Here is a 26,811-nt window from a genome sequence, read left to right on the forward strand (position 1 = left end):
ATTTTGATGAAACTTGGTATATATGTTATATGGACCATGGGGGAAAGGAAAATGCAAAAGAAACAATTAGTTCAAATTTCTACCGTTAGATGAAAAAATGGTGCATCAAGAACAAGAAACACAAAATGGAAACACACAAAAGGTTTTTATTCGTGATATTTGTTCAATGTGAAATCCATTTGCATCAATCACATGTTCAACAGTAGCCCGACAGGTTTCTTGAGAAATTGCAGGAATATGGCATGTTATGCTTGCTTTCAATTCAGGCAGAGTCCATATGGTTGTGGAGATATCTGAAAGATTGTGTCTATAGAAGAGGCATACGGACTCTGCCTGAATTGAAAGCAAGCATAACACGCTGTATTCCTGCAATTTCTCAAGAAACTTATCAGGCTACCATCAAACACATTGTAAAGTGCTTTGAACATGCGATTGATGCAAATGGATTGCACGTTAAACAAATGTCACGAAAAAAACCTTTTGTGTTTCCATTTTGTCTTTTTTTGTACTTCATGTGCCATTTTTTCACCTAGTGGTAGAAATTTGAACGAATTATTTTTTTTGCATTTTCCTTTTCCCCAGGTCCATATAAGATATATACCAAGTTTCCTCAAAATACGTCAACGAAAACAGACTCTATACAGGTCTGAGTAGGGAAACTTTAATTATAACCAGCCTGTATATGCAAGCAATCTGATTTTTTGAGTAGCTGGAGCTGAGATGTTTCTGCATGTCCATAAAAAAATAATGGGTGCTGAGTAGTTAACTTTCACTGCTCAGCTGCTTAACTCCTTTGCTAGCACTTTTGGAAAGAATACTGTAATGTGTTTATATAATAAAGTGTTAATAGTGACAAATGGACCACTGACTATGTAAAGGATTTGGTAACAAGTAAAAGTGTTGGACTGGTAGCACAATATTCATCCTAAATTCAAATATAAAACAATAAAATTCTCAAAAATTGCTAGTAAGACTGGTGCCAGTGAGATTATTTGGTCTACTTCTACTGCAAACTAAAGTATGTAAAGATCAGTAATAAAGATGTTTCTCTCTAGGGTTATAATGTTGCAGAAAGATCAAATGTCATTTGTTTAGTCTTTCTAATTACAGGCATACCTCTGGTAACAAAGCCTCAATATAATGAAGTCTGCAATTTCAAGTACCATTTAACATAAAAATATGAAAATTTGAAGGTCAACATTCAAAAGTCATCTGATTGACTGATAGGCGACTCATCACGTACTCCCAAGTTTCAAATGATCTGCTTTAACAGTTTTGTGTCATTAGCATAATTTAGTTATCACTTACAGTTCATAACGTGTGTTTCAGTGTGCTGCACTGCAATAAATAAGCTTTGTTTTCTGATACATTATTGTAGATTTTGTAAATATTAATACATAATATTTTGTTTTTCTACTCATCTTGTTAAAATGTCAAAATCGCAGAAAAAAAAAATTAAGTTCTTTAGAAACAAAATTAATTATCATACAACATATTGAAAGGGATGAAAGAAAATCTGATGTGGCACATTCTTTAGGAATGGAGAAGTCAACATTAACAACAATACTCAGTCAATCTGAAAGAATAAAACAGCCTGTTTTGTTTAATCATCTGAAATCTAAACAAACTGAAGAAATTGCAAAAGAAATGGCTTCTTGTGGTTGGTTTGAGAAATTTTAAAAAAGGGCCAGAATTTATAGTGTAAAATTATCAGGAGGAGCTGCAAGTGCAGATGTTGAAGCTGCAAAGAAGTTTCCATAAAAGTCAAAGAAAATAATTGAATGTGAAAAATTTTCACTAAATTTAGTGTTCAATGTTGATGAAAGCAGTTTGTTCTGGAAACAGCTAGTTAAAAAAGCTTAATTTCTATTGAAGAAAAATCAGCACTCGGTTCAAAGCAGCTAAAGTCCATTTAACATTACTGTTTGGATCAAATGTCTCTGGCAATTTTAAATTAAAATTATTATTAGTTTACTATTCAAAACACCCAAGAGCATTAAAAGGTGTCATAAAAACAAATTTATCTATAATATGGAAAGCTAACAGAAAAGCATGGATCACCAAGGAGTGATAGCAACATTTAAAGCATATTATCTGCATTGTACATTATGCATTTTAATTGAACTAGAAGATAAAGAACAAATAACAATTAAAAGTTTTTGGAAAAACTATACCATTAAAAATGAAATTGAAAATATTAATAGCTCTTGGAAAGAAGTCACTCAGAAACTCTTAAATGGAGACTGGCACAAATTATAGCCAGAAGTTGTGTTAGAAGAAGAAAAGAACATTCAAGAAATTAGAAATGAAGTTATTGAGATGGTTCAATCAATAGGTTTCAGAAATGTCAACAAAGAGGATGTAAGAAACTAATTAAATGCAAAAGATGATGGTTTTTCAGTGGAAGATTTAGAAAACTTGTTGGCAATGAAACCAAAGAAGGTGAACACAAAATTAAAGAAGTTCCTATCAAAAAAGTGTCAGTAATCAAAGATTTAAAAAAGGTGCTTAAATGACATTGAAAATCTTTTAAATTTTTTCATTGAAAATGATCCTGATTTAGAAAAAAGTGTTATTGTTAAGCAATCAGTGTTAAATGCAATAAATAAGTACAGGCAATTGTTAAACGAAAGAGAAAATCTCAACTGTCAAATTCTTTTGTAACAAGCTTCATAAACATTTAGATTTAATTATTTTTATAAAGTATATTTGTAAATTATATAATATAGATTTTTGAAGTTTAGAATCAATCTTATTTTTCCTTATATTTTATAGGTTTTTTTAAATTTTAATTCAGTGCTGGTTTTCTAAAAGTATTTAATTTTTAAAAAAATTACCATGAAATCATCATGAATAAATGAAGTATTTGATATATATTGTACAGTATGTACTAAAAATGTCTCAAAAAATAACTAACTTAACAATGTATTTAGCTACTATACTGAAGGAAAGTATGAAATTCTCAAAACATTTTAAGACAGTTGATGGAAATAAAAATGGAAAATTAAAAAAAGTAAGCTTTAAAGAGAATTAATTAATTAATGCTCTATATAAAAACAAATACTAATGATACAATGTGGTTATAAAAATCAGGATTATCAAAATTTGTAGGTGGTACAAGAAAACCACCAAGAAATATAAAACACTATTACCGGCAAGACATAGCCAACAGAATTTTTGTTGTACTATTTGTGAGAAGTTTATTTTGGTGTCTGTGTATGTGATCAGGTTCTTGAGTTCATCTAAAAGTTTGGAACAACATCCCTAGTCGCTGAGAATCATAATATGTAAATACAGGGTGTTCATAAGTCCGAAACATTTTAAAAATTTATTATTCATTAACTACACAACAGGTACTATACTTTTAACATTGAAATACAGGTAAACTCCAAGTTTTTTCAGGAATAGTACATATGCATAGTTGCTGTGATTTGTCATTAAGAGACAATAGTAACAAGTATGGCCCTAAATAAACGTGACAAATCATTTTGTGTGTTGGAATATGCAAGAACCTAATTTGTTGTAACTGTATAATGATAATTTTGAGCAGAATTCCATAAGGTGCCACCTGCATTTAACACTTTCCTGAAATGGTATGTGAAATTCCAGGATAAAGGCTGTCTACAACGTTTCTCCTCGTACTCAGACTTCCAGGGCCCAGTGAGCAAACTATGGTTTGTGTTCAAGTCTATGAATATAGCCTCTGAAATTTAGAAATTGGCATCTTGCAACCAAATTCTTTACAAGAGACTGAAGTGCTGACATATGCTTGGGAGGAAATGGATTATCAGCTAGATGTCTGCCACATCAGCCAAGGGAAAAAAGATTAAACATTTGTGACTCATATAAAAAAAACCTTGAAAAGTTTTTCCTTATTTCAATGTTTAAAAATAATTTATGTTGTGTACTTCATAAATAATAAATTTTTAAAATGTTTCACAAATTTATGAATAACCCTGTATATAATTTTTTTTTAATATTCTTTTATTAAAAGAAAACATTTTGTTGAATTTATTTGATAGCAAAAATTTTGAAAATCTTGTAATAATAACTTTTTAAAATTTTCTCAGTAAATAATTCTTGTATAATTAACGTTTACATGAAATTTCGAAAAACTGATTAAATATTTACCTATACCATGCCGACCGCCACGTTCGGCAAACTGACTAGCAATTCTACCCAGCTGGCCTTGTTCAGCAACTCCGCAAGTTAACACTTTTCCTTCTTCAGACAGACAGACAAAGTGATTATTTCCAGAAGCAATTTTTACAATTTTCTTATTGGATAAAAGCTGAATGGGAAAAGACTGCATTCCTTCAGAAGTGAGACCAATTTGACCACCATTATCCTAATAATAAACATGGAAAATTATTAAAATGTAGTATAAAAATCAATTTTAATTGAAAATAAAATAAATACAATTGAACTCAGTTATAACAAGCAAAACGTCATAACAATTTTAATTTATGCATATTTCCATACATTTTCTCATGATTATAATGAGGGTACTTCATGGATATACCAAATTTTCAGTAGTCATGCAAACACAACATACATTCTTAATTGTTCAAATAGTAATAAATGCAATATTAAATTCTTAGACTAGATAAAACTGAAAGGGTTACTTTTTTATGACTTGATGATTTTTACTAGATAATCAGTTTTATGACCTGTATGGATAACAGGCCTATTTACCACTTAACTTTCTTTCTGGATACCCTCTTTCTTGACTAACTTCCAGATCTACTCTGCCAATTTACCTAATCATCACTATGATTGTAAAATTTACAGTATACTCTAGTTAGAAAAACCCTTATATGAGAAAAAGGCTATAAAGAAAATAAAATTTCTTTCAATGTTCAAAAAAGTAGAAATCACTCGAGAGTTAAATTGTGGTGCTAAAAACATTAAAGTGTGTAGAAAGTTTTCTTTCTCATCTTCAACAGTATCAACATTATGGAAGAATAAAGCAAGATTTGTAGATGAAAAAACTAACTGAAATTGAGCATATATATCTCACTAACCTTATAATGCTTTGAAAAATTTAAATTATCACAAACGTTTTGGTCCCCTTAGGACCTTCTTCAGGTGGAATTCTAGTAGAGAAAATCTTTTCGTTCTAATTTCCATTTCGAATGTGTTCCAAATTTTCGAATTTTTACTTTCAAATTTAAACATATAATGATGTGCACATACATCAGCAACTATAATGCCAGGTCATACATAGCCTGCCACACTTTTGAAAGCTGTTTTTCATCCTTAAAATTGATTGAGAAGCCTTGGTGTTCTGCTTTAAAGGATGAAAAACAGCTTTCAAAGGCATGGCATGCTATGTATGACCCGGCATTATAGTTGCTGATGCATGCACACATTGCTATATGTTTAAATTTGAAAGAAAAAATTCAAAAAATTGGAACACATCTGAAATGGGAATGACATGGCATGCTATGTATGACCTGGTATTATAGTTGCTGATGCATGCACACATTGCTATATGTTTAAATTTGAAAGAAAAAATTCAAAAAATTGAACACATCTGAAATGGGAATTAGAACGAAAAGATTTTCTCTATTAGAATTCCACCTGATGAAGGTCCTAAAGGGACCAAAAACATTCGTGATAATTTAACTTTTGCAAAGCTTCATAAGGTTAGTGAGATACATTTGTTAATGCTTTGTTTTTAACATGGATTTTATTGAAATTGGGCATATTATTAATTAGTACTATCTTTAATTACAAAAAAGTAAATTGTTTAATATTAATTTAATCTTTAACTTTGGGGAGTACTTGTATACAAGTAATCTGCATTCTAGGAAAGATTAATTATGTTGTATTTTATATAACTATTAATAAAAGCACAGTATAATGTAAGTAAATATTTGTTTTTGAATCAACTTATTTAAAATTAAAAATTAAAAGATAAATTTCACTAATTATCAGTGACGTAGCTACAAATTTTGTTGTCCACAAGGCACTCCTTATGTGTTTGCACCTGAGGCAGCAAACAGTTTTTAAAATCCTCCAAGTTACATCACTGCTCTTTACAGATATAATCTTTTCTTTCTTTCTTTATCCTCACCTTTTCCCATGTTTATATGGGGTCAGCATTTCCTTCTCTAATACTTTTCTTCCATTTCACCCTATCAAGGGCTTCTCTCTTACATCCCCTCTGGTTCAAGTCTTCTTCCACCTTATCTTTCCAATGCATCTTTGGTCTTCCTCTCTTCCTCTTACTATCATTTTTCCAATCTTCTTTCCAACACAATTGTTGCTTCTTCACTCTACATGGCCAAACCACCTCAACCTACATTCTTGCATCTTTTTGCTCAAGGGACCCCACCTTAACAACCTCTAATAAAACCATTCCTTATTTTATCCTTCCTTGACCCTCCACACATCCATCTCAATATTCTAATCTCCGTCACCTCCATCTTTCTTTCTTGGGCTCTTGTTATTGCCCATGTCTAAGCTTCATAAAACATTGCAGGTCTAACAACTGATTTATACAATTTTCCTCTCAGATTGCAGCTAACTTTCTTGTTGCATAACACACTGCTCAGCTTCCAGTTCATCCATCCACATTGAATTCTATGCTGCATCTCTGAGTTCAATCCTCCTCCCATCTCGACAAATGTCCCAAGATATTTAAAACTCAGAACCAAAGGAAGCGGCACATTTTGGATTTTAATACTACACTCGTCTCTACCATTCAGAGTCATGTAAGCTGTTTTACTTCTGCTGATCTTCATGCTCCTTTCTTTCAAAACTTTCCTCCAATCTTCCAGTTTCTTTTCAGCCTTGGTTTGGGAAAGTTCACAAAGTACAATATCACCCACAAACAGCATACTCCACAGAGCCTCACACTTCACGTCACACACAAACACATCCATTATCAGATCAAACAGATAAGGGCTAAGGGCTGATCCTTGATGTAAACCAACATTAACAAAGAACCTTTCTGTAGTACCCACACTACTCTTAACTTGGGTCTCTACTCCCTCATACATTTCCTTGACGTGCCTAACATTTTTCTGAAATATTCTTCTCTCTCAAACATCTCCATACCTCTTGCCTTGGTACCCTAGAATATGCCTTTTCTAGATCTATGAACACCATGAGCAAATCTTCTTGCATTTCCTGTGCCTTTCCATCAGCAAAGATAGCATCAGTTGTACTCCTTTCCGGCAAAAAGCCAAACTGTTCCTCTCCAATCTCAGATTCCTGCCTAATCCTTCTTTCTACAATTTTCTCCCAAATCTTCATAGTATGGGACAACAACTTTATATCTCTGTAGTTTCCACAATCCTGTACATCCCCTTTACCTTTAAAGATCAGCACAAGAATACTCTTCCTCCCTTCATCTGAGATCTGCTGCCAGAGTTTCTTCATAAGGTCCCAGAGGACATCAATCCTCTCCTTACCAAAACCTCTCCAAGCCTCAACCAGAATCTGATCAATGCCTACTGCTTGCCCATCTTCATTTCCCTAAGCATCCATCCTCTCCACTTTTTCTATGCTAATATCTTGCACAACTCCTTCATTTGCCTCTCTATCCTTGTATAAATAACTGGAGTTTTCCTCATTCAATAAATTCCTAAAATATTCTGTCCATCTTTCCTTGACCCTTCTCATAATCTGTAATACCACTCCTTTATCATCTTTAATCAATTTAATAGAAATAAAATCTTTTGATGCCTTATCTCTTGCTTTGGCAATTCTCATCAACTGCCTTTCACCACCCTTCCTTTCAAAAACTTTATAAGCATCTTCTAAAGCCTTTGCTTTCACAATAGCCACTGCCTTTTTAGTCATTTTATTTGCCAAATGATAAGTTTCTTTATCTTCAGGCCTTCCCATCAGATCCCACCTTTTCTTTGCCTCTTTCTTTTGTTTAACTGTGGCTTGTTTAACTTGTACCACAGCATTCCACCACCAAAGTTCCTTCCCTGAAGTTTTTCCCAAAACCTCATCTCCAATTTTCAAAATGCAATTACTACTCAGCAACCACCATGTTTGCACATCAACCGGGAATTGGATTCTTTTTTAACACTTTTACCTTAAACTCTTTTCTTAATTCCTCCTCTTTTAATGAGTAACAGTTATAAATGAGGAAATCTTGGTGGTCCCCCGATGCTTGTTATAACTGAGTTCAACTGTATGTAAATTTGATTTGTTCTTGTTGCTACAACTTTGTATTGCTTCTTCAATAATTCAATTTCAAACAATTAAGTCATTAGCTTTGAATGTTACAGACTGTCAATATGTAAAAAAAAAAAAAAATTATAAACATTTTTGTTACATACAAAAGCTATTCCCAATTTATAACTAGAATTTATTACAAAGATTTAATAATCACATATACTAATGTTTTCCTAAACTATATTTTGCAAAACTCTATGCAGGGTTTAAGCTATAGTTAGTTGTTTTGCTAAAATGCTACAAGAATTAAGATTTAGCGACAACTTTCTTGGCATATTTCACTAATAAACTAATGTTTTCCAAGTGGTTAAAGCATCTTAAAAACCAACATTTTGAAGATGTTCAGGCCTTGGAATGCCATTTCCCCCGTGAAAAAGTGAGAAAAGTGAATTGAAATACAGAAGAAGAGAGTGCAATAATGACAAAACAAAGTAAAAATATGGAAGGAAAACTCAGCAAAATAGCAGTAAAAGTTGTTTTTATTTTCTTTTTATTCTGTTATGGTTAAACATATTTTAAAAATTTCTGTATATACTGTAATACAGTAGCTACTTGTTATATCGCAGATTCAGATATATCGCACTTATCTGGTCTCTAAATTTTAAAAGCATTTGAGTCAATAAATTTTAAATTACCAATTGCCATTGAATTTCTGTTTGCAATGAAATATGGTATTTTATTTCTACTATTGTCCTTGAAACTACCATTGAAGGTAAAACAATAAATTCGTCAAGATCTAAATATGTAAAACAGGTAGATGGATCAAATATCATTTGTTTCCTTTTGATATTAAAAGTTGTTTATTTATTACTTTTAAGTACTGTCTTCTCATTTACAAGTTTCTGTGAATTTGAAATTTCACATTATGGTGAAATTTCAAATTCACCATAATGTGTAAGGAAAAGATTTATTTAATTCCCAACAGAAAGTTTTAAAATTTTTAAAACACTACATTCATGACACCTTATAAATTTGCAGCCGTGTTTATTCGGTACAAACGAACGTTTTCGGTCGTGTTTAACGACCTTCTTCAGGAAATATCCAAAAAAATTCGAACACAACGAAAATCTGCAAAAACGAACAAACTTCGGAACGTTTTTAAAAATATTCTAAAGAGAATTGCGTGCGCCATCTCTACATCGATGCGTATTAAATAACACATTACATGAGAATAAAATAAAAAATAAATAACAGACAATAAAAAGTAATATGCTCCTTGGAGACATTAAAAATAAAATACAAACATAAACTATGGTGCAAGCCGAACGGCGCACAGAACATAGGGAAGGAGAGGAGCTGTGCAGAGACAAAAAACTACGGTTTCTGTCCTTGTGTAGGCTTCCGCATATCCGCTTTTCTGAGGTTTACATGTTGCCTGAGCGCCAGGCTGCAGATATTTTACTAGCCTCTCTGAAGTTGATAGATTGTCCTTTTTGGCTTGCTTTGCAGATATGCCAAGCTTCTGTATAACGGAGGTGCTTTACGTTGCGAACTGTTTGTACTAATCTTGCTTGGGCCCATTCAGCTTGGACTTCTTGGGGATCTGCCAGGACGTAAGTCGCCAACGCTGTGCATGGTTGTTCGCTTCTTATATTTCTCTGATGTTCCGCCAGCCTTTCCTCGAGTGATCTTCTGGTGGCTCCGATGTAAAATAGCTTATTTTGCCTCCGTGTGTCCGTAATAGGGATCCTGTAAACCCCCGGAAGGGAGTTAGTGTCCATGGCGTCTTTATCCGCTCTTAGCAGCTGGTATATAGTGGGATTCCGTTTATATATTATTCTTTTGTTTGTGGCAGTTCCTATACGTCTATAGATGCTGCCCAGTTCCGCTCTGTATTCCATCAATGTAAACTCCTCTGTATTTAGGAGGTTTCGCTCCTTATTGCGTGTCGTAATCTCGCTAGTGACAGCTTTAGGACTGATCCCGTTCTTCTGAGCTAGCTTAATGATGTAGTTCATCTCTTCGTTTTTGTCTTGGGTACTACTACAGTGTGTGTGTGCTCGTGCCGCGAGCGCTCGGAATGCTGCGAGTTTGTACGTCGGCGGGTCGTGCGAGTTCCATGGGATAAAGATTGGGTTGTAAGTAGGCTTTCTGTATACCTTAGTACGGAAAGCTCCTTGGCTGTCGAGCTGTATAGATAAATCTAGAAAGTGTATAAGCTTATCATTTTCTTGCTCGAGTTCGATCTCGAGGCCGAATTTGTTATCGTTGATGTCCGTTATGAATTGGTGTAAGTTGGGTTTGACATTCCAGAAAACAACCACATCATCGACGTACCTTGCATATGTTAGGATTTGCGTTGCATATTTTGGCAGGAGTGCATTCTCCAGAGTTCTTAGGACCATCTCGCATAAAGTACCTGCCAGGGGGCTACCCATGGCTACACCCTTCTGTTGCGTGTAAGCGATGCCATTAAAGCTAAAGATGGATGAGAATGTGGTTAGGTGCGCCATCTCTAGTATTTGTTTTCTCTTCTTTTCTGGGGACTTGATCACGGTTAACAGGAAATCCCTTAGATGACAGAAGCATGGTTCCAGCTTGACAGAGGGATACAGAGCCTTGAAGTCTAATACGGTCATATATTTAATTTCTTGCGGGTTCATGTTAGCCATTTTCTGTAGAAGGTCTAGGGGTTGTTTTATGCTGTAAGGGCTCTGGGGTAAATATTTATTAACGAAGCCGTTAACCAACCTTTCTAGTAAGATTGTGGGTGCGCATCCTTTATCTACCACCGGCCTTAATGCCTTATCTTTTTTATGAGTTTTGGCGAACCCAAATAGCCTAGGTATCGAGGGAGAGTGGACTACGACTTTTGTCAGACCCAGTTCTTTAGCCAGCGGTGTGATGGCAAATTTTTTAATCCTTGCTTGTAGTTTCTCTATTGCATTTGGATGCGCTGTAATACACTGCGTGTCTTTTATGTATTTTAGCATGAGGTTGTCATAAGTACTTCTATTCATGACCACTAAGTCCTTTGACTTATCTGCCCTTGTGAGCACAATATTATTAGCTTTCAGCCATTCTTTAGTTTTCCTGATATAGTACCAGATGGGGTCGCTGTCTTTTTTACTATTTGCATGCTTGATTTTGAACGCGACTTCCCATCTAAACGTTTCTTTCTTGATCTCGCTGAGTCCCTCTATTGCCTGCTCGATTTCCGGCATGATTTTTCCGAGTGTGAGTTTAGGTTTCGGGGCGTATTTAGGGCCATATTTACATGCTTCTTTCACGTATGTGGGAAGTGTGATATTATCCCAGCATATAATAGTATGGTTTATCTGCGTTCTAGAATGAGTATCCTGGTGCTTTCTTATCCATTCCATTTTTTTCCCATACCTCGTCTTTAGTCTGTCTTTCACTTGCGTAGCTAGGTGTACAACACGGGCGTGTAATGGAAAAATCATGCCGGAAATCGAGCAGGCAATAGAGGGACTCAGTGAGATCAAGAAAGAAATGTTTAGATGGGAAGTCACGTTCAAAATCAAGCATGCAAATAGTAAAAAAGACAGCGACCCCATCTGGTACTATATCAGGAAAACTAAAGAATGGCTGAAAGCTAATAATATTGTGCTCACAAGGGCAGATAAGTCAAAGGACTTAGTGGTCATGAATAGAAGTACTTATGACAACCTCATGCTAAAATACATAAAAGACACGCAGTGTATTACAGCGCATCCAAATGCAATAGAGAAACTACAAGCAAGGATTAAAAAATTTGCCATCACACCGCTGGCTAAAGAACTGGGTCTGACAAAAGTCGTAGTCCACTCTCCCTCGATACCTAGGCTATTTGGGTTCGCCAAAACTCATAAAAAAGATAAGGCATTAAGGCCGGTGGTAGATAAAGGATGCGCACCCACAATCTTACTAGAAAGGTTGGTTAACGGCTTCGTTAATAAATATTCACCCCAGAGCCCTTACAGCATAAAACAACCCCTAGACCTTCTACAGAAAATGGCTAACATGAACCCGCAAGAAATTAAATATATGACCGTATTAGACTTCAAGGCTCTGTATCCCTCTGTCAAGCTGGAACCATGCTTCTGTCATCTAAGGGATTTCCTGTTAACCGTGATCAAGTCCCCAGAAAAGAAGAGAAAACAAATACTAGAGATGGCGCACCTAACCACATTCTCATCCATCTTTAGCTTTAATGGCATCGCTTACACGCAACAGAAGGGTGTAGCCATGGGTAGCCCCCTGGCAGGTACTTTATGCGAGATGGTCCTAAGAACTCTGGAGAATGCACTCCTGCCAAAATATGCAACGCAAATCCTAACATATGCAAGGTACGTCGATGATGTGGTTGTTTTCTGGAATGTCAAACCCAACTTACACCAATTCATAACGGACATCAACGATAACAAATTCGGCCTCGAGATCGAACTCGAGCAAGAAAATGATAAGCTTATACACTTTCTAGATTTATCTATACAGCTCGACAGCCAAGGAGCTTTCCGTACTAAGGTATACAGAAAGCCTACTTACAACCCAATCTTTATCCCATGGAACTCGCACGACCCGCCGACGTACAAACTCGCAGCATTCCGAGCGCTCGTGGCACGAGCACACACACACTGTAGTAGTACCCAAGACAAAAACGAGGAGATGAACTACATCATTAAGCTAGCTCAGAAGAACGGGATCAGTCCTAAAGCTGTCACTAGCGAGATTACGACACGCAATAAGGAGCGAAACCTCCTAACCTCCTACAGAGGAGTTTACATTGATGGAATACAAAGCGGAACTGGGCAGCATCTATAGACGTATAGGAACTGCCACAAACAAAAGAATAATATATAAACGGAATCCCACTATATACCAGCTGCTAAGAGCGGATAAAGACGCCATGGACACTAACTCCCTTCCGGGGGTTTACAGGATCCCTATTACGGACACACGGAGGCAAAATAAGCTATTTTACATCGGAGCCACCAGAAGATCACTCAAGGAAAGGCTGGCGGAACATCAGAGAAATATAAGAAGCGAACAACCATGCACAGCGTTGGCGACTTACGTCCTGGCAGATCCCCAAGAAGTCCAAGCTGAATGGGCCCAAGCAAGATTAGTACAAACAGTTCGCAACGTAAAGCACCTCCGTTATACAGAAGCTTGGCATATCTGCAAAGCAAGCCAAAAAGGACAATCTATCAACCTCAGAGAGGCTAGTAAAATATCTGCAGCCTGGCGCTCAGGCGACATGTAAACCTCAGAAAAGCGGATATGCGGAAGCCTACACAAGGACAGAAACCGTAGTTTTTTGTCTCTGCACAGCTCCTCTCCTTCCCTATGTTCTGTGCGCCGTTCGGCTTGCACCATAGTTTATGTTTGTATTTTATTTTTAATGTCTCCAAGGAGCATATTACTTTTTATTGTCTGTTATTTATTTTTATTTTATTCTCATGTAATGTGTTATTTAATACGCATCGATGTAGAGATGGCGCACGCAATTCTCTTTAGAATATTTTTAAAAACGTTCCGAAGTTTGTTCGTTTTTGCAGATTTTCGTTGTGTTCGAATTTTTTTGGATATTTCCTGAAGAAGGTCGTTAAACACGACCGAAAACGTTCGTTTGTACCGAATAAACACGGCTGCAAATTTATAAGGTGTCATGAGTGTAGTGTTTTAATAAGATATGCAGTCTACGATGAGTTTAAAATTTTTATAGGGTACTAACTTTATTTTGGGTTTTAGAGAATTTTTACTCTGTAATTTTATAAGTTTTGAGGTTCTATTATATATTCAATATTTATTATTTTTTTTTAAATTTCAATTACCGCATTCATAATTTTTATTGAAAAATATAAATTACACAAATTTCTAATAAGCAATTTATATAGTAATGTATAATAAAATCACAATTGATATTTTGTTTTTATATTGACAGTATTTATCATTACATGTCATTGTTTAAGAAACAATCATGCTAAATGGGCATTCGTGGTATTAGTGTTTACAAAAATGTCAATTAATATGATATAACCATGAATAAAATTCAGGATTGAAAAACTAAGCTTACTTTATATCAGAAACACTTACTGATGAAAGAACAGAGGATAGAGATTCCATAGCACATATAATCTGTTTAGTAAAAAACCAGAATTTTTATTACTTGGTTATATTGTGCTTTTTTCTTTGTCTTCTAACAAGTGCAATATAACAAGGGGCTACTGTATTTCCAGTAAACCATGAATACTTAAAAAGTCTTTTGGCTTCTGTAAATAATCAGTCATGAAAGATAATGTTCTTTTATTAAGATTATTCTGGATGTTTTCAGCTTCCTTCTTTTTTGCTTCTACTTGCTTTTGAACACTTAACACTTATAAGCATCACATGTGCTGCCCATACTTCATTCATGTTCTTGCTGTTAATAGCCCTCTCCTCCAGTTTTTTTGTTTGCTGCTTCTAACAAAACTTGCCCTGTCACATGTATTTCACTTTCTTTTACATTTTTCTGGTTTAAACTCTGCTGCAGTGTCATAATCTTCTTTTACAAACAGCTTTCTTTTGTTGTTCTTCAAAATGTTTCTGTGCTTCCTCTTCTGCTCTTTTTTCTGTTTCTCTTATTCTTTTAACTTCCATTCATTTTCCAATTGTTCTCGATAATTTCTATAACTAGATTTTGGCTAATAATGACAATATGGTATAACTATTCAATATTGGCTCCTAAATTTGTAATGAGAGGGGATTTTTAAGTGCATGAAAGATTTTTTACATACGCGAAAAAAATTTTTGATTCCTATAACCTAACAACACTGAGTGGCAGTTGCAGTTTTCAGTCCCGCTCAGGGCCGAGTATTTTCTTCCAGAAAATTTTATTCTGATAGTCTGATAATTTGGCAGATTGTTTGGCTTTAAAATTATTTTTCATTTGTCCCACATCTTCCTAACTAGACACGTGAAAATGACCAAAAAAGTGAGAAAAGTGAGAAAATGAACGAAAAACAGAAAAAAGTGAGGATACTTCTGAAAAGCGAGTGACTTTGAGGTCTGGATGTTTTACTAGTGATAGGATGAAACCAAAATTTCTCCTGATTTTGATTCTTTTGAATACTTTCTAAAGTTTATTTTAGTTTAAAAAAAATTAATGATTTACATTACAAGCATGATACATTCATTAATTAATAAACATCAAACTTAAGAATGAAAGTGATTTGAAAATCCATAATCAATCTTATGAAAGAAACCCAAACATTCTTCATTTATATGTGGATATGCATACTTTTATTGTATAGTAGAAAATAAATTTGTAACCTTATTGCACATAAAGTTAATATTGCAACACTACCCACAAAAACATTACAGCTAATTCCATTTTACTCAGGAGGAAAAAAAAATTATCCCATCATGTCATCTAAGGTCGCCATCTTTGAAAACTGTTTTGTTAGTTGACATGACGACTGGGAAAGGGGAAACATAATGAGAGAATGCACTTTTTTTAATGCTTCTCACATTCAGCATGCCTCACAAATGTTGTAATTCCATCGTATTTAACACTAAATGAGGTTCAGCAAATAATGCAACAAGCTGAATAAATATCATCATCATCACGAGTTAACCAAGTTTTGAATTCATTCACTCGAGTCCGATTTTCTTAAATGTACAATTGCATGTACTTATTCAAGGAAAAGAAGAATCAAACAAATGTCTAGACTGATTCATCTTGAAAAATCAATTTTTAAAACTCAAAACAGCAGTAAATTTAGTGCAAACAATTATTATTATGTAGAATCAAACAAAATGCATTCGAAAATTTAATGTATTACAACATCACTTGTAAATCATAACAAAAACTTTAATAGTTAGTTATAGGAAAGTCGTTTTTATCATTACAAAACACTTCTGTATATTGAACATAAACGTACTCAACAAAAATATGTATACTCCAATAACCACCACCTTATTAGTTGCTAAGGGAATTTTAATTAAGAAAACTAACGTTTTCGATCTATTCCATAGATCATCCTTGGGTTTGAACTGACAAACAAAAATAATTCCAAAGAATGGAACACAAAATATTTAAATTCAAAAAAACCAACAACAGAGCAACTAATTAAAATTAGAATTAAAGTGCAAAAAATACATAAATGTAAACTAACAAACACATAACAATACCAAGGTTATTAGTACACGCTAACATCATTTAACAGATAATAAAATATTAAAGTCCTCCAAATATGAACCACATCACAAGTCATGAGCCATTTGTAAGTCTCTTAATTGCAAACTTCCAAGCTGATGGTAATCCCTCAGCGTCCCTGGCGTTAATGCATCTGTTGTCGAGTCTACTCTTGTATATTTCTATTTTTTCTGCCGTCTTTGCTAAAGTTGGAGAATATATTTGTTTGACGATTTCCACTTCTTCCCATCCAACGACGGATCCTTCGGCCTGGGCCATCTAGGCCAGAACAGTAGCGTTAGAACTTTTCCTTACATCATATTTATGCTCTTTGATTCTTACACCTCATAGTAACTCATAGTAACCCCTATACACTCCTGTTTTAGTCCTAATTGCTGGTTTTCATAAGAGATCCTATAGACCCCAGCTTTATCCTCTTTCTTAATCTCCTCTTTATCAGTTCTCAGAATTTTGTAGAGGTTCGGGGCTCGTTTTAAGATCAATGTTGATTTTTTAATGTCCGCTATCTCCTTCATAATGCCCCGTACATTTTTGTTGAATGTAAACTTAGTATATCCACTAGGCCTTTGTTTAGAGGTTCTTGCGTCACTCTTTTCAAACCTCTTCACGATACCATTAATTACGTTTCTTCTGTAGCCCAAGTTCTCAGCTATTCGCATGATCCTGTCGATTTCATTAACCCTGTCTATAACGTTATCGCAATAAGTAAAAGCCCTCCTGACTAAGGTACGAAAGGCTGCCAATTTATAACAAAATGGATCATTTGACTGTGGCGGGATGTAGAGTGGGCTATGCGTGGGTTTAGTATACACTTTAGTTGATAGATGCCCTCTCTTAAAAGTGATATTGATGTCTAAGAAGTGTATCTCTACTGAACTTTTCTGCTCCAGTTTCAGACGTAGGCCGTCTTCGTTATCGTTAATTCTTTCTAGAAAGGTACTGATTCCTCAATTACTTCTCCATATTATGAGGATATCGTCAACATATCTCTTGTAGTAAACTATATTGTTCATGAAGCTGTGTAGAACTTTTTCTTCAATTTTCTTAACCACTAATTCGCATAGAAGCCCCGACATAGGGCTTCCCATAGGAACTCCCCTATTCTGTTTGTAAGTATGGCCTTCGAAGCCAAAGAAGGATTCACAGCATACCAGGTTAGCCATCTCCATCGTCCCTGTGGTGTAACAACTCTGGGTTTACTTTAAATAAGGATTCCATTAGCGCTTCCAAACAGGACTCAATTTTCACAGATGGGTACATACTCTCGTAATCTAATATAGTACCCACTTCCTCATCCATCAGAGTTATGTCTTGCAGCTCTTTAACTACTACCGTAGGATCCTTTGCAATCAATATACTGCCTTCCAGTAGGGAGGAAAGTTAACCGTGCAACCTTTTTTCTAAGAAATACGTAGGGGCTTTAAATTTTTCCACAATTGGTCTTATTCTCTTGCCTTCCTTATGCGTTTTAGCAAACGCAAATAGCCTTGGGACCCCAGGCCTGGGGTTACGGCACTTCTTGATAAACGGTAAAATCGTCGAGAGCTTACTTCCTTTGAGTTTCTTGAGTCTCCTATCTATATTCTCAACTACTTTATCGTTGGTCCTGACACACTCCGTCTCTTCGAGGTACTCTTCCAATGCTTTATTATAAGTCTGCCTTTTCATGATAACTATTTGTTTACTCTTATCCGCTCTTGTAGCCACCAAGTTGTTTACTTTCAGCCAACATTTAGTGTAACGGATGTCTTTGTCTTCACTCCCTCCTCTTCTCCACTTTCCTGGATTTTTAATAATCGTTTTCCAACGTAGATAATCTTTCTCTATCGGATCTAAGCCAACTAATCCTCTTTTGATCTCTTGGATGGAGGTTTCCCAACTCGCTGCATTCTCGGGGACGAAGTTCAGGCCATTGCGCAGTATTTCCTTTACTCTTTCTGGAACTTGAACCTGGTCCCATACAACATATGTAGTAATGTTCTTTCCAATCTTTCTCGTGCTTTGTTTACTAAGAATCCATTTCATTTTCTTAACATAGCTCTTTTTTAAACTCTTATGGATATTATCCGTAAGACCAACAACACCTTCATTAATATCCATTAACTTTTCCGGATTTTCTTCAAAAATCTTATCTTCGAGGTCAATGAGGCAACGCAGAAGCCCATATTTTTTATTTCTTACTAATTTAATAGACCTTCTTAGACACGCCAAACAAAATCTGAACTTTAGCGAGTGGCACTCTTTTGGGATGGAGAGTCTAAAGATTGACATGGGAAAAACTTTCGTTTTTCAAACATTCCCTTAAGAATTCGAACTTACAATTAGCTTTGACCAATTTCATCGCTAACTTCCTGTACTCTTTGTATGCTTCAACCCTTCCCCAATCCTCTGGAATCTTCCCTTCAGACCATCTTTGAATAATGTGATGTAACCACTGTATTACTGTTATTCCCACATACTTTAGCATCTCTAGTCTGATATCATCCACATCAGCAATCTTTCCATATTTGATGTTTTTGATGGCATTATCCACTTCTGTAACTGAGATAGGATCCAATACTTCCAAAAAATCTCAGTACTTTTCTCTTGTTTGGCTAAATCTGTCACTCCATTCAGTAGCTGTTCAAAGTATTTGCTCCATACCAATAATATTATAAGTGCTCAGCAAATAAATATACAGAAACAAAACATCCCATTACTTTCGGTTACTTAAGAAAAAACAATTGTTTTAAATATAAATACTGTAATTAAGTTCATTACATAAAAAGAGAATTAATTTGGAGTGTAAATGTCAATTAAAGGCTGTTGTATAAATTACTCCCGGTGGAACTTCGGGACTTTGAGTATAGGCCTATATCTGAACTGAGGGGACCGAGATGAGTTCAACGGTACCGGAGACGAAAAGTAACAAAGTTATCATATTTACGATTTCTTGCCTTTCACAATGCATTATACATTGATACATGAGAATATATAATTGAAAAAACAATTGTTTTTTTTCAATTATATATATTTCTCAGAAACAAATTAAGGTGTTTTGTTTCTGTATTTGCTCCATACCTTTAGAATATCTTTTTCTTGTTATTTCACCTTTAGCATTCTTTATTCCTCTAGCTACAGTTTTCCCACTAGTTCTGAGATTCTTTACTAATCACCAGAACATTTTGTCCCCCCTCTTTATACTTGCTTTCTATTTCTATTCCAAAATTTTCCTAGAATCTTTGTTTAGCCATCTTTGCACACAGTTTAGCTGTCTTACATTTAGCTTTATAATCTAATAGGTTGCTTGTGGTCTTATTTACCAGATATCTTTTATAAGCTGCCTTCTTCTCTTGTACTGCTTGTCAAACCTTGGTCCACCATGGAATTCTAACCTTTTTATCTTCGCAAACAACTTCTCCATATACTATTTTTGTTGATTCTACCAACATTTCCTTGAATTTTTGCCACTCCTTTCTAAATCCATTTCAGTTATAGAGATGTTATTAGCTGTGGTATTAACCATATTTCTGTATTTAACGGTGGCATTTGGAAGATCTGATAATTTTTCTATTTTTATCTGTTGAAGCATCTTTTTACATCTACTCCTAATATTGATAACTGTTTTTAATTTGCTCAGTACAAGATGATGATCACTATCAACTCTAAACCTCTAAAGACTCTATCTATTTAGTTGAAGACACCAATGTCCTTGTCTACAATAATACAGTCAATCATGCTTTTCAGATTTTTAGTGTGTTCTCTCCATGTGAATTTATGGCTCTCTTTGTGTTAGAATATTGTATTAGTAAGTACTAGTGAGTGACAAGCACAAAACCCGAGCAGTCTTTACCATTGTTTTTAGGTTTTTCTTTCTCACCAAACTTACCTAAAATGCTGCCATTGATGTAGTTGTTGTTTCCCACTCTACTATTAAGATCTCCAGCTAGTACTATTTTTTCATTAGCATTTCTCTCTACTGCTGATCCCAGGTCATAAAATTCTTCTACATCTTCCTTCTTTGAGCCTTCAGTAGGTCCATAGGCACAGAAAAATCTCATTTTCCAGTTTCTTATTTTAAATTTTGCTCGGATGACTCTGCTAGAGAGTGCTTCCCATTCTATAAGATTATCTTCCATAGCAGATGTAAATGCTATGGCTACAATCTCCTTGCATTGAGCATCATTCCCTGAGTAGATCAACTTATATTTATTGTTTAGGCTTGTCTCTCCAACTTTAATATTCTTAGTTTCGGCGATACCTGTCATTTGTACATTATACTTTTCTAACTCTTCAGCTAGCTCTACTTACTTTCCATTCAGACTTTTAACATTGATGGTACCAACCCTAATTTGTGTTCCAGTAACAAATTTAACACTGCATGTCCTGGTTTCCTGACCAACACAGTAGGGACCTTGTTGACCTGAGCAATGTTCCAGCCAGTATGATTTTCTGTTGATTTGATTTACCACGTTTAACAGTTTTAAGTGATGGAGATCCATTATGATTGGTTAATCCTATAAGACAGCCCATTCTCATTTGCTTCAATAGCAGAGTTAATTGGCTATCTATTACCAGGTTGTCCCATGGGGGTGAGGAATAGACATTAGGTTGAGTCCCCAGTTGGTTATCTTCACATGCCTGACTGTCTCTAGAGAATATGAGGATCTCCCTCTGGTTGAAAGACTCAAACCTGTAACCCCCCCCAAAATATATACAAACATTTTAAATAACATTTTTTATTCAGATAAATGTACTAAAAAGTAAAAAATAAATTTTATTCAGCTTTTACAGTATTTTTGGTCATAGAATATTTCTAAACAGAAATGCCCCACACTTTTATTTTTGATTGCATAATACCAAAAATATTGTGAAAGCCGAAGAAAATTTATTTTTTACTTTTTAGTACATTTATCTGAATAAAAAGAATTACTTTAAAATGTTTTTTATGTATATTTTTATCTTCTACTTTTTAGTTATACTATATGTAACACTGAACAATTGAAATTCTTCTTAGTTTAGCATTTAAATTTTACATATATTGTTCTCTGTGAGATTGGTTTCAATTCAAAAAGAGCTTTAAGTCATTTAAATTTGATGTAATTAGTGATAAGTCCTCTCAATTACTTTGGTGATAGAATGCTACATTGAATATGACAGCTCCTATGGCCTGCAAAACTGCTGATAAGATGGTTAACACAACTGCCAACTACAATATAACTTGTAGTTTGCATTATTGCCTAGGATGCAATTTTCCATGCCACAACATCATTGATTCATCAATACACATATTTTTATCTGGCACATAGTTTTGGTGCATAATATTGAAATGATTTAGTATAGTCATATCTTATATAATCTGTTGGAAGATAATATTGAGCTATCAACTAAGTGAAAATAACATAATAACAACTGGAATTTATTTCAACTCATACATGATCGCCAAAACATTATATTATACAGTTTGTTTGTACTCCAGTAATGTTCTATTGAAGGAAAAAAACAAGGGAACAAGGGCCCATTCGTAATACAAGGCCAATGAAAACTGTCATTTCTGCAGTGCTGACGTCTTTCCACTGTGATACCCTTTTAGATTCTTTATATTTTTTTATGTTTTGCATTTTCTTGCGCAGCGTACAAATTCATTTGTTCGACTAGTAATGCAAGAAATCTTTCCGAAAAAATAAGTCCACCAGCATTTGCACTGTAAGATTTGTCGTATCCAATTTCAAACCAATATTTTTGTGGAAAATAAATAGTTCAGGGTTTTGTTGATTTTCTGTCAACAAATTATTGTTTGGATTTGATGTGGTTGCTTGAGAAGCATTGTGATTGCTTCAAATTCGGAGATGACTTCATCATCACTGTCCTCACTTGAATCCTCATTAGGTCTGTACCTTCTGAGGATTCTTCTGATGAAATTTTTGGCGAGGATGGTGTACTGTCGTCACCCTGATTAATACACTAATCTAAGTGATTCAGAATCTAATGTAATTTTTAGTGAGGATGGTTGATGACAGTACACCATCCTCGCTAAAAATTACATTAGATTCTGAATCACTTAGATTAGTGTATTAATCAGGTTGTTTTCCAGTCAGTGGTCTTTTCTTATCCATATTGGAATATTTATAATTTGATTATAAAAATAAGTACAAAACAACACACTCAAAAAAAAAGACAATGTGATGCACTCGACTCTATATCTGATTTATTACTAACAAATTTAGACGCATATCTGTGACTCAGCATTTGTTCCCATGTGTAGGATGGCAAATAATGGTCATATGTTGTAGCACCATCTGTTATCAGATTTTATTTGCAAATTTTAATTATTTGCTAATTTTTTGCTAATTGTTAAAATTATTTGCAACTATTAAAAAATGTACTGTCATTGACAACACACACATGTGCAAAGTTTCAACTAGATCAAAAATTGGGAAGTAGATAAATTGCAACTTTTTGCCTGGGCAGAAGGACAGAGTAAGTTAATAAAAAGCTTTAAAAAAGATCAATGCATTATTATTTTAGCAAGCAATTGTTTATTGTGACTTTGCCAAAATGGCAGGCTGCAATTTTTAATTTAATTAATTTTAAATATATGCACTCCACCTCAAATTAGTAGTTGCTTGATCCCGTACACCATACTCTTCCTTTAGCAATACAGTTATGCCAGTCAGCTAACACTTTCACAAGAAAATGTTTGAATTGAAACATGACTTCCAGTTTGTATCAGAAGTTCATATATAGTTAATCAAGGCCTCCTGCTCCTAAGGTTTCCATATCTTGTCTCATCCTTCATCTATCTAACTTCGTTCTCGAGATTATGGAAAGACAGGCAGACTGACAACAGTGGAATTTATAGGTCTGCAATTTTTTCAAATTGCAACCCAATAAAACAAATCCTTGACTGATAGTCGTAAAGTTTTATAGCGAGGAAATTAACAATACGCTTTAAAAGACATTGAAAAAATAAGAATATTAAACTAATGATTATGGCGTTGTCAATGACAAACGAAAGTTTTGTTAATGAGCACTTGTTACCTTTTGTAGAATAGTATTCTGTAAGACAAAAAATATAAAAGTAGATAAAAATTTTTGGTTGCTTTAACTCTTTAAGCTCTCAGAACTCACTCCCTCTCTGTTGCTAATGGCTGAATTGTTTTTACCCCTCAGGCTACAAGGGGAGTTTGTATAGCAAAACCAGTCTAATAACTTTTCAATGGGCTGACTTCATTTTTAATGGATAAGGCCAATTTCGTGTTTAAAGAGTTAAACAGTTAAAGAAAACGTAAGAAGTGTGCAATACCATAGCATTGGAAATGCCACTTTTCTCTAAATATGTTTTATTGAAGAATTGAGTTCTAAACACAATGTTTTCTGCTGCAAAAAAATACTGACAATATTGGCTCTGTAAGTGGCTGTATTTTAAAGTTAAATTTATACAAATCCACAACATTTAAAGTGCTAAAGTGCAAGTCATGTAACTTTTGGTGAATAAAACATTGCAGCTTATATTTATATCATTTGGATAGTCCAGAGAATTTGTAACCTAGTAACTTTTTTACCGTTTTATTGTAAAATGGAAATAAATTCATTCATGAGAAAAAGTGTTTTTTTTTACCTTGCCTGAAAAGTTTGTTTTTTGGCATTGCATGCTTAATATATATACACACACAAGGATGAACGAACAAGGGCAATTTGGATTAGAAGTATTAAAGACCTGGAACATCTCTAACATGTTTCGGGAAGACTTGTTCGTGGTCGCAAACACTGAAGAGAAAATTGGTAAAACCATTAGCAGTATTAGCTGTTTGAAAACATACTTTCATAATGTTTGAAATCTATCTGGAAAATTTTGAATAATTAATACTCTAATATTAGGTAGCCAGTTAATTAAAATTAAAAATAATAATTAAAACTCTGGCTTTTACACCAAAACCAAAACTAAAAATAAAATAAAATCAATTGAAATATAATATTTTGGAAAGTGAGGATAAAGTACTTTGGGGTCTTGATTGATTTGGTTAAATTTCATGCAGGAGTTGTGTTTATTTATAGCACTTCTTTGTAAAATATTAGCTTTGGTTTTTGGTTGGTGGCAACAGAACATTTTGCTTTTAATATATACATACAGATAATATATTGCACTTGTAGGCATTTTTATGTATGAAATACAGCTAAAATGGTAAAAAAAAATAAATAAAAAAAGATTTGTTTTGGAGGTTGGGAATGGATTAATCCATTTTATATTGTTTCTTATGGAAAAATTTGTTTCAGTTTTTGAACTTAAGTTGTTCTAAAACTGAGGTTTGACTGCATACTGTAATTATAATAGAATTAAACATATTTTAAATTTGTCTTAAGAAACCTGATTTTATATACTAAAAAACTTCAAAAACTCTTACTCTAAAGGTACCCCAAATGAAAACTTTTCCATTTTCAGTAAGTGCGGCAGAATGCATTTCTCCTGCAGTTATATGCACAACTTTTTCTGGAATATCGACTTTCCCCGGTTTATACAATGTACTAGCTTCTTCATCATTGGTGGTCCTTCCTAACTGACCTTCATCATTTAGACCAAAGGTATATACCTATTAACAGTAATATTAAAATTTTAATTATATCAGATTGAAATAATAATTCTAGTTCATAAAACTGCTTATTAATAGTTTCCTATATGTCAATTTGTCAAATAAATTCTGTACAATGCACAATTTCTTTCAGATAGCTAAAAATTCATTTTAAAAATCTAGAAGCAATTTTTAGATTTCTAAAAGAAAGTTTCTATTTGAAGAATACTTATTAATAAAATTTTAAAAATAAACTAAACTAACTTCTCCTTTATCAGTGAGAAAAATATTATGCATGGCACCAGCAGCAATGTCAACCACATTATGATCCGTGGATAGTAATTTTGGACGAACAACTTCTGAAATGTCATCCGGATCAAATCCAATTTGTCCAAATGCATTTTCGCCACATACTAATATGTCACTAACAACTTGTTTAGCTGGTATTACTTGTAACAAATCTGAAATTATTAGAATAGTAAATAACTATAAATTATAAATTTTATTACTATAACATAATTATAACTAATTTTGACTTTACCATATTTTTTCTTTTTTGATGATACAGATTCTTCAATCTTGGATCTTTTTTTGGTTTTCATTCTACTTTGATTTGCTTTTGTCATTTTATTGCTGAAGTTTGACCGTTTAAAAAATAAATGGTTATTAATTGAAAAATAAAAGTCAATAAATAATTTTTTATTGTAATGATTAAATTAATCTTATCTGAGAAATAACACATAAGGGCATGGTTCTCAAACTGATTTTTAACTATCAATTAATAAATAAATTTATTGTAAACACAAATGACCAATGATAATTAAACAGAGAAAAAGTCATTAGAACAAATACAATTCATTTACAATGACTATCACAATACAAAGGAATTAATTTTATGATAAATCATGAAATGTTTCAATTAACGAAAACAAGATCACTAAATGGAAAGATACAATAGAAACTATTTTGTTAACATCTTACATTTTTATACAAGATATTAAAAAAAGCATCCAACATTTACACAATAGCTAGTGCATGCCATACTGAATGAAAACACGTTAGTAAGCATAGCTTAAAAATTCAACCATTTCTGAAATGTTAATTATTTTGTATGTTAGCAGCAAGACTCACTTACTGGATTCTGTGTTGCAAGTGACTTAAAAAGAGAGGAATCTTGCAAATCTTTTCCTTGATATTTGTTTCACATGTCCTCTTTTCATTTCCATGTATGCTTGGCATCATCGTCTCACAAGGTTGCAAACCCTTCAATAATTCTATCTTCTTTGTTAAATTATTTTTCTCAAAAATAGTTAAGTTTTCAACCTATGTTTACTAAGGATTTTTTATTTTGTATGATTTGTACCATTTATCGCATAAATATTGAATGCCCTTTTTAACATCCTTTAACAGCATTACCAATAATAACTCATAATCTGATTTAATTAATAATACCAAAACATCATCTGAATTATTATCTGGCAAAGCATTAAGCATTACTGTCATTTTGATAATATAATTTCACAAGAAAAGCATAACAATCTGTCTTTAACTTATGTCAAACACATTCCAGAAAAGATTTCCTAATAAATATTTGTTTGAAGTCTAAATGGATCAAAATAAATTATATTTATGCATAAACTAAACAACACAGGGAAAACAAAATCATAATACAGTAGAGCAGTGGTTTCCAACCTTTTTGTACCTGCACCCCCCTTTAAAAAAAATTGTTGTGTCCTCTTAATTTTTCTAACAATCTAATTTCATAAATACTCAACTGATATTATAATTTATTTAATGGGCTACAAAATAATATACAATATTATGTAAAAATATACATTAAAAAATAATTATTTATTATAAGAAATAATAATTTTAAATGTAATAAAAACAAATCTTACAAAAATACAAAAAAAGAATATATAA

General features: G+C 33.6%; 1 protein-coding gene across 4 annotated transcripts in view; it reads right to left on the reverse strand.

The window, feature by feature from the left end:
* The window catches only part of LOC136985993 (regulator of chromosome condensation-like), a 64,203-nt gene that overhangs the window by 12,229 nt on the left and 25,163 nt on the right, over positions 1-26,811 (reverse strand). For 2 of the 4 annotated variants that reach the window (XM_067283425.1, XM_067283426.1), the window contains 4 exons: positions 25,430-25,521; positions 25,153-25,349; positions 24,724-24,909; positions 4,132-4,348 (listed from right to left, as the gene is read on the reverse strand). In XM_067283425.1, the coding sequence (XP_067139526.1) occupies positions 4,132-4,348; positions 24,724-24,909; positions 25,153-25,349; positions 25,430-25,514 (685 nt within the window). In that variant the 5' untranslated portion in view covers positions 25,515-25,521. Of the gene's footprint in view, positions 1-4,131; positions 4,349-24,723; positions 24,910-25,152; positions 25,350-25,429; positions 25,541-26,811 lie in introns of those variants that run through there. The other 2 variants (XM_067283427.1, XM_067283424.1) reach the window with 1 other exon arrangement.

This window comes from Centruroides vittatus, unplaced genomic scaffold, assembly GCF_030686945.1.
Source record: "Centruroides vittatus isolate TY-2023 unplaced genomic scaffold, ASM3068694v2 contig_986, whole genome shotgun sequence".
NCBI classification, from domain to species: domain Eukaryota; kingdom Metazoa; phylum Arthropoda; class Arachnida; order Scorpiones; family Buthidae; genus Centruroides; species Centruroides vittatus.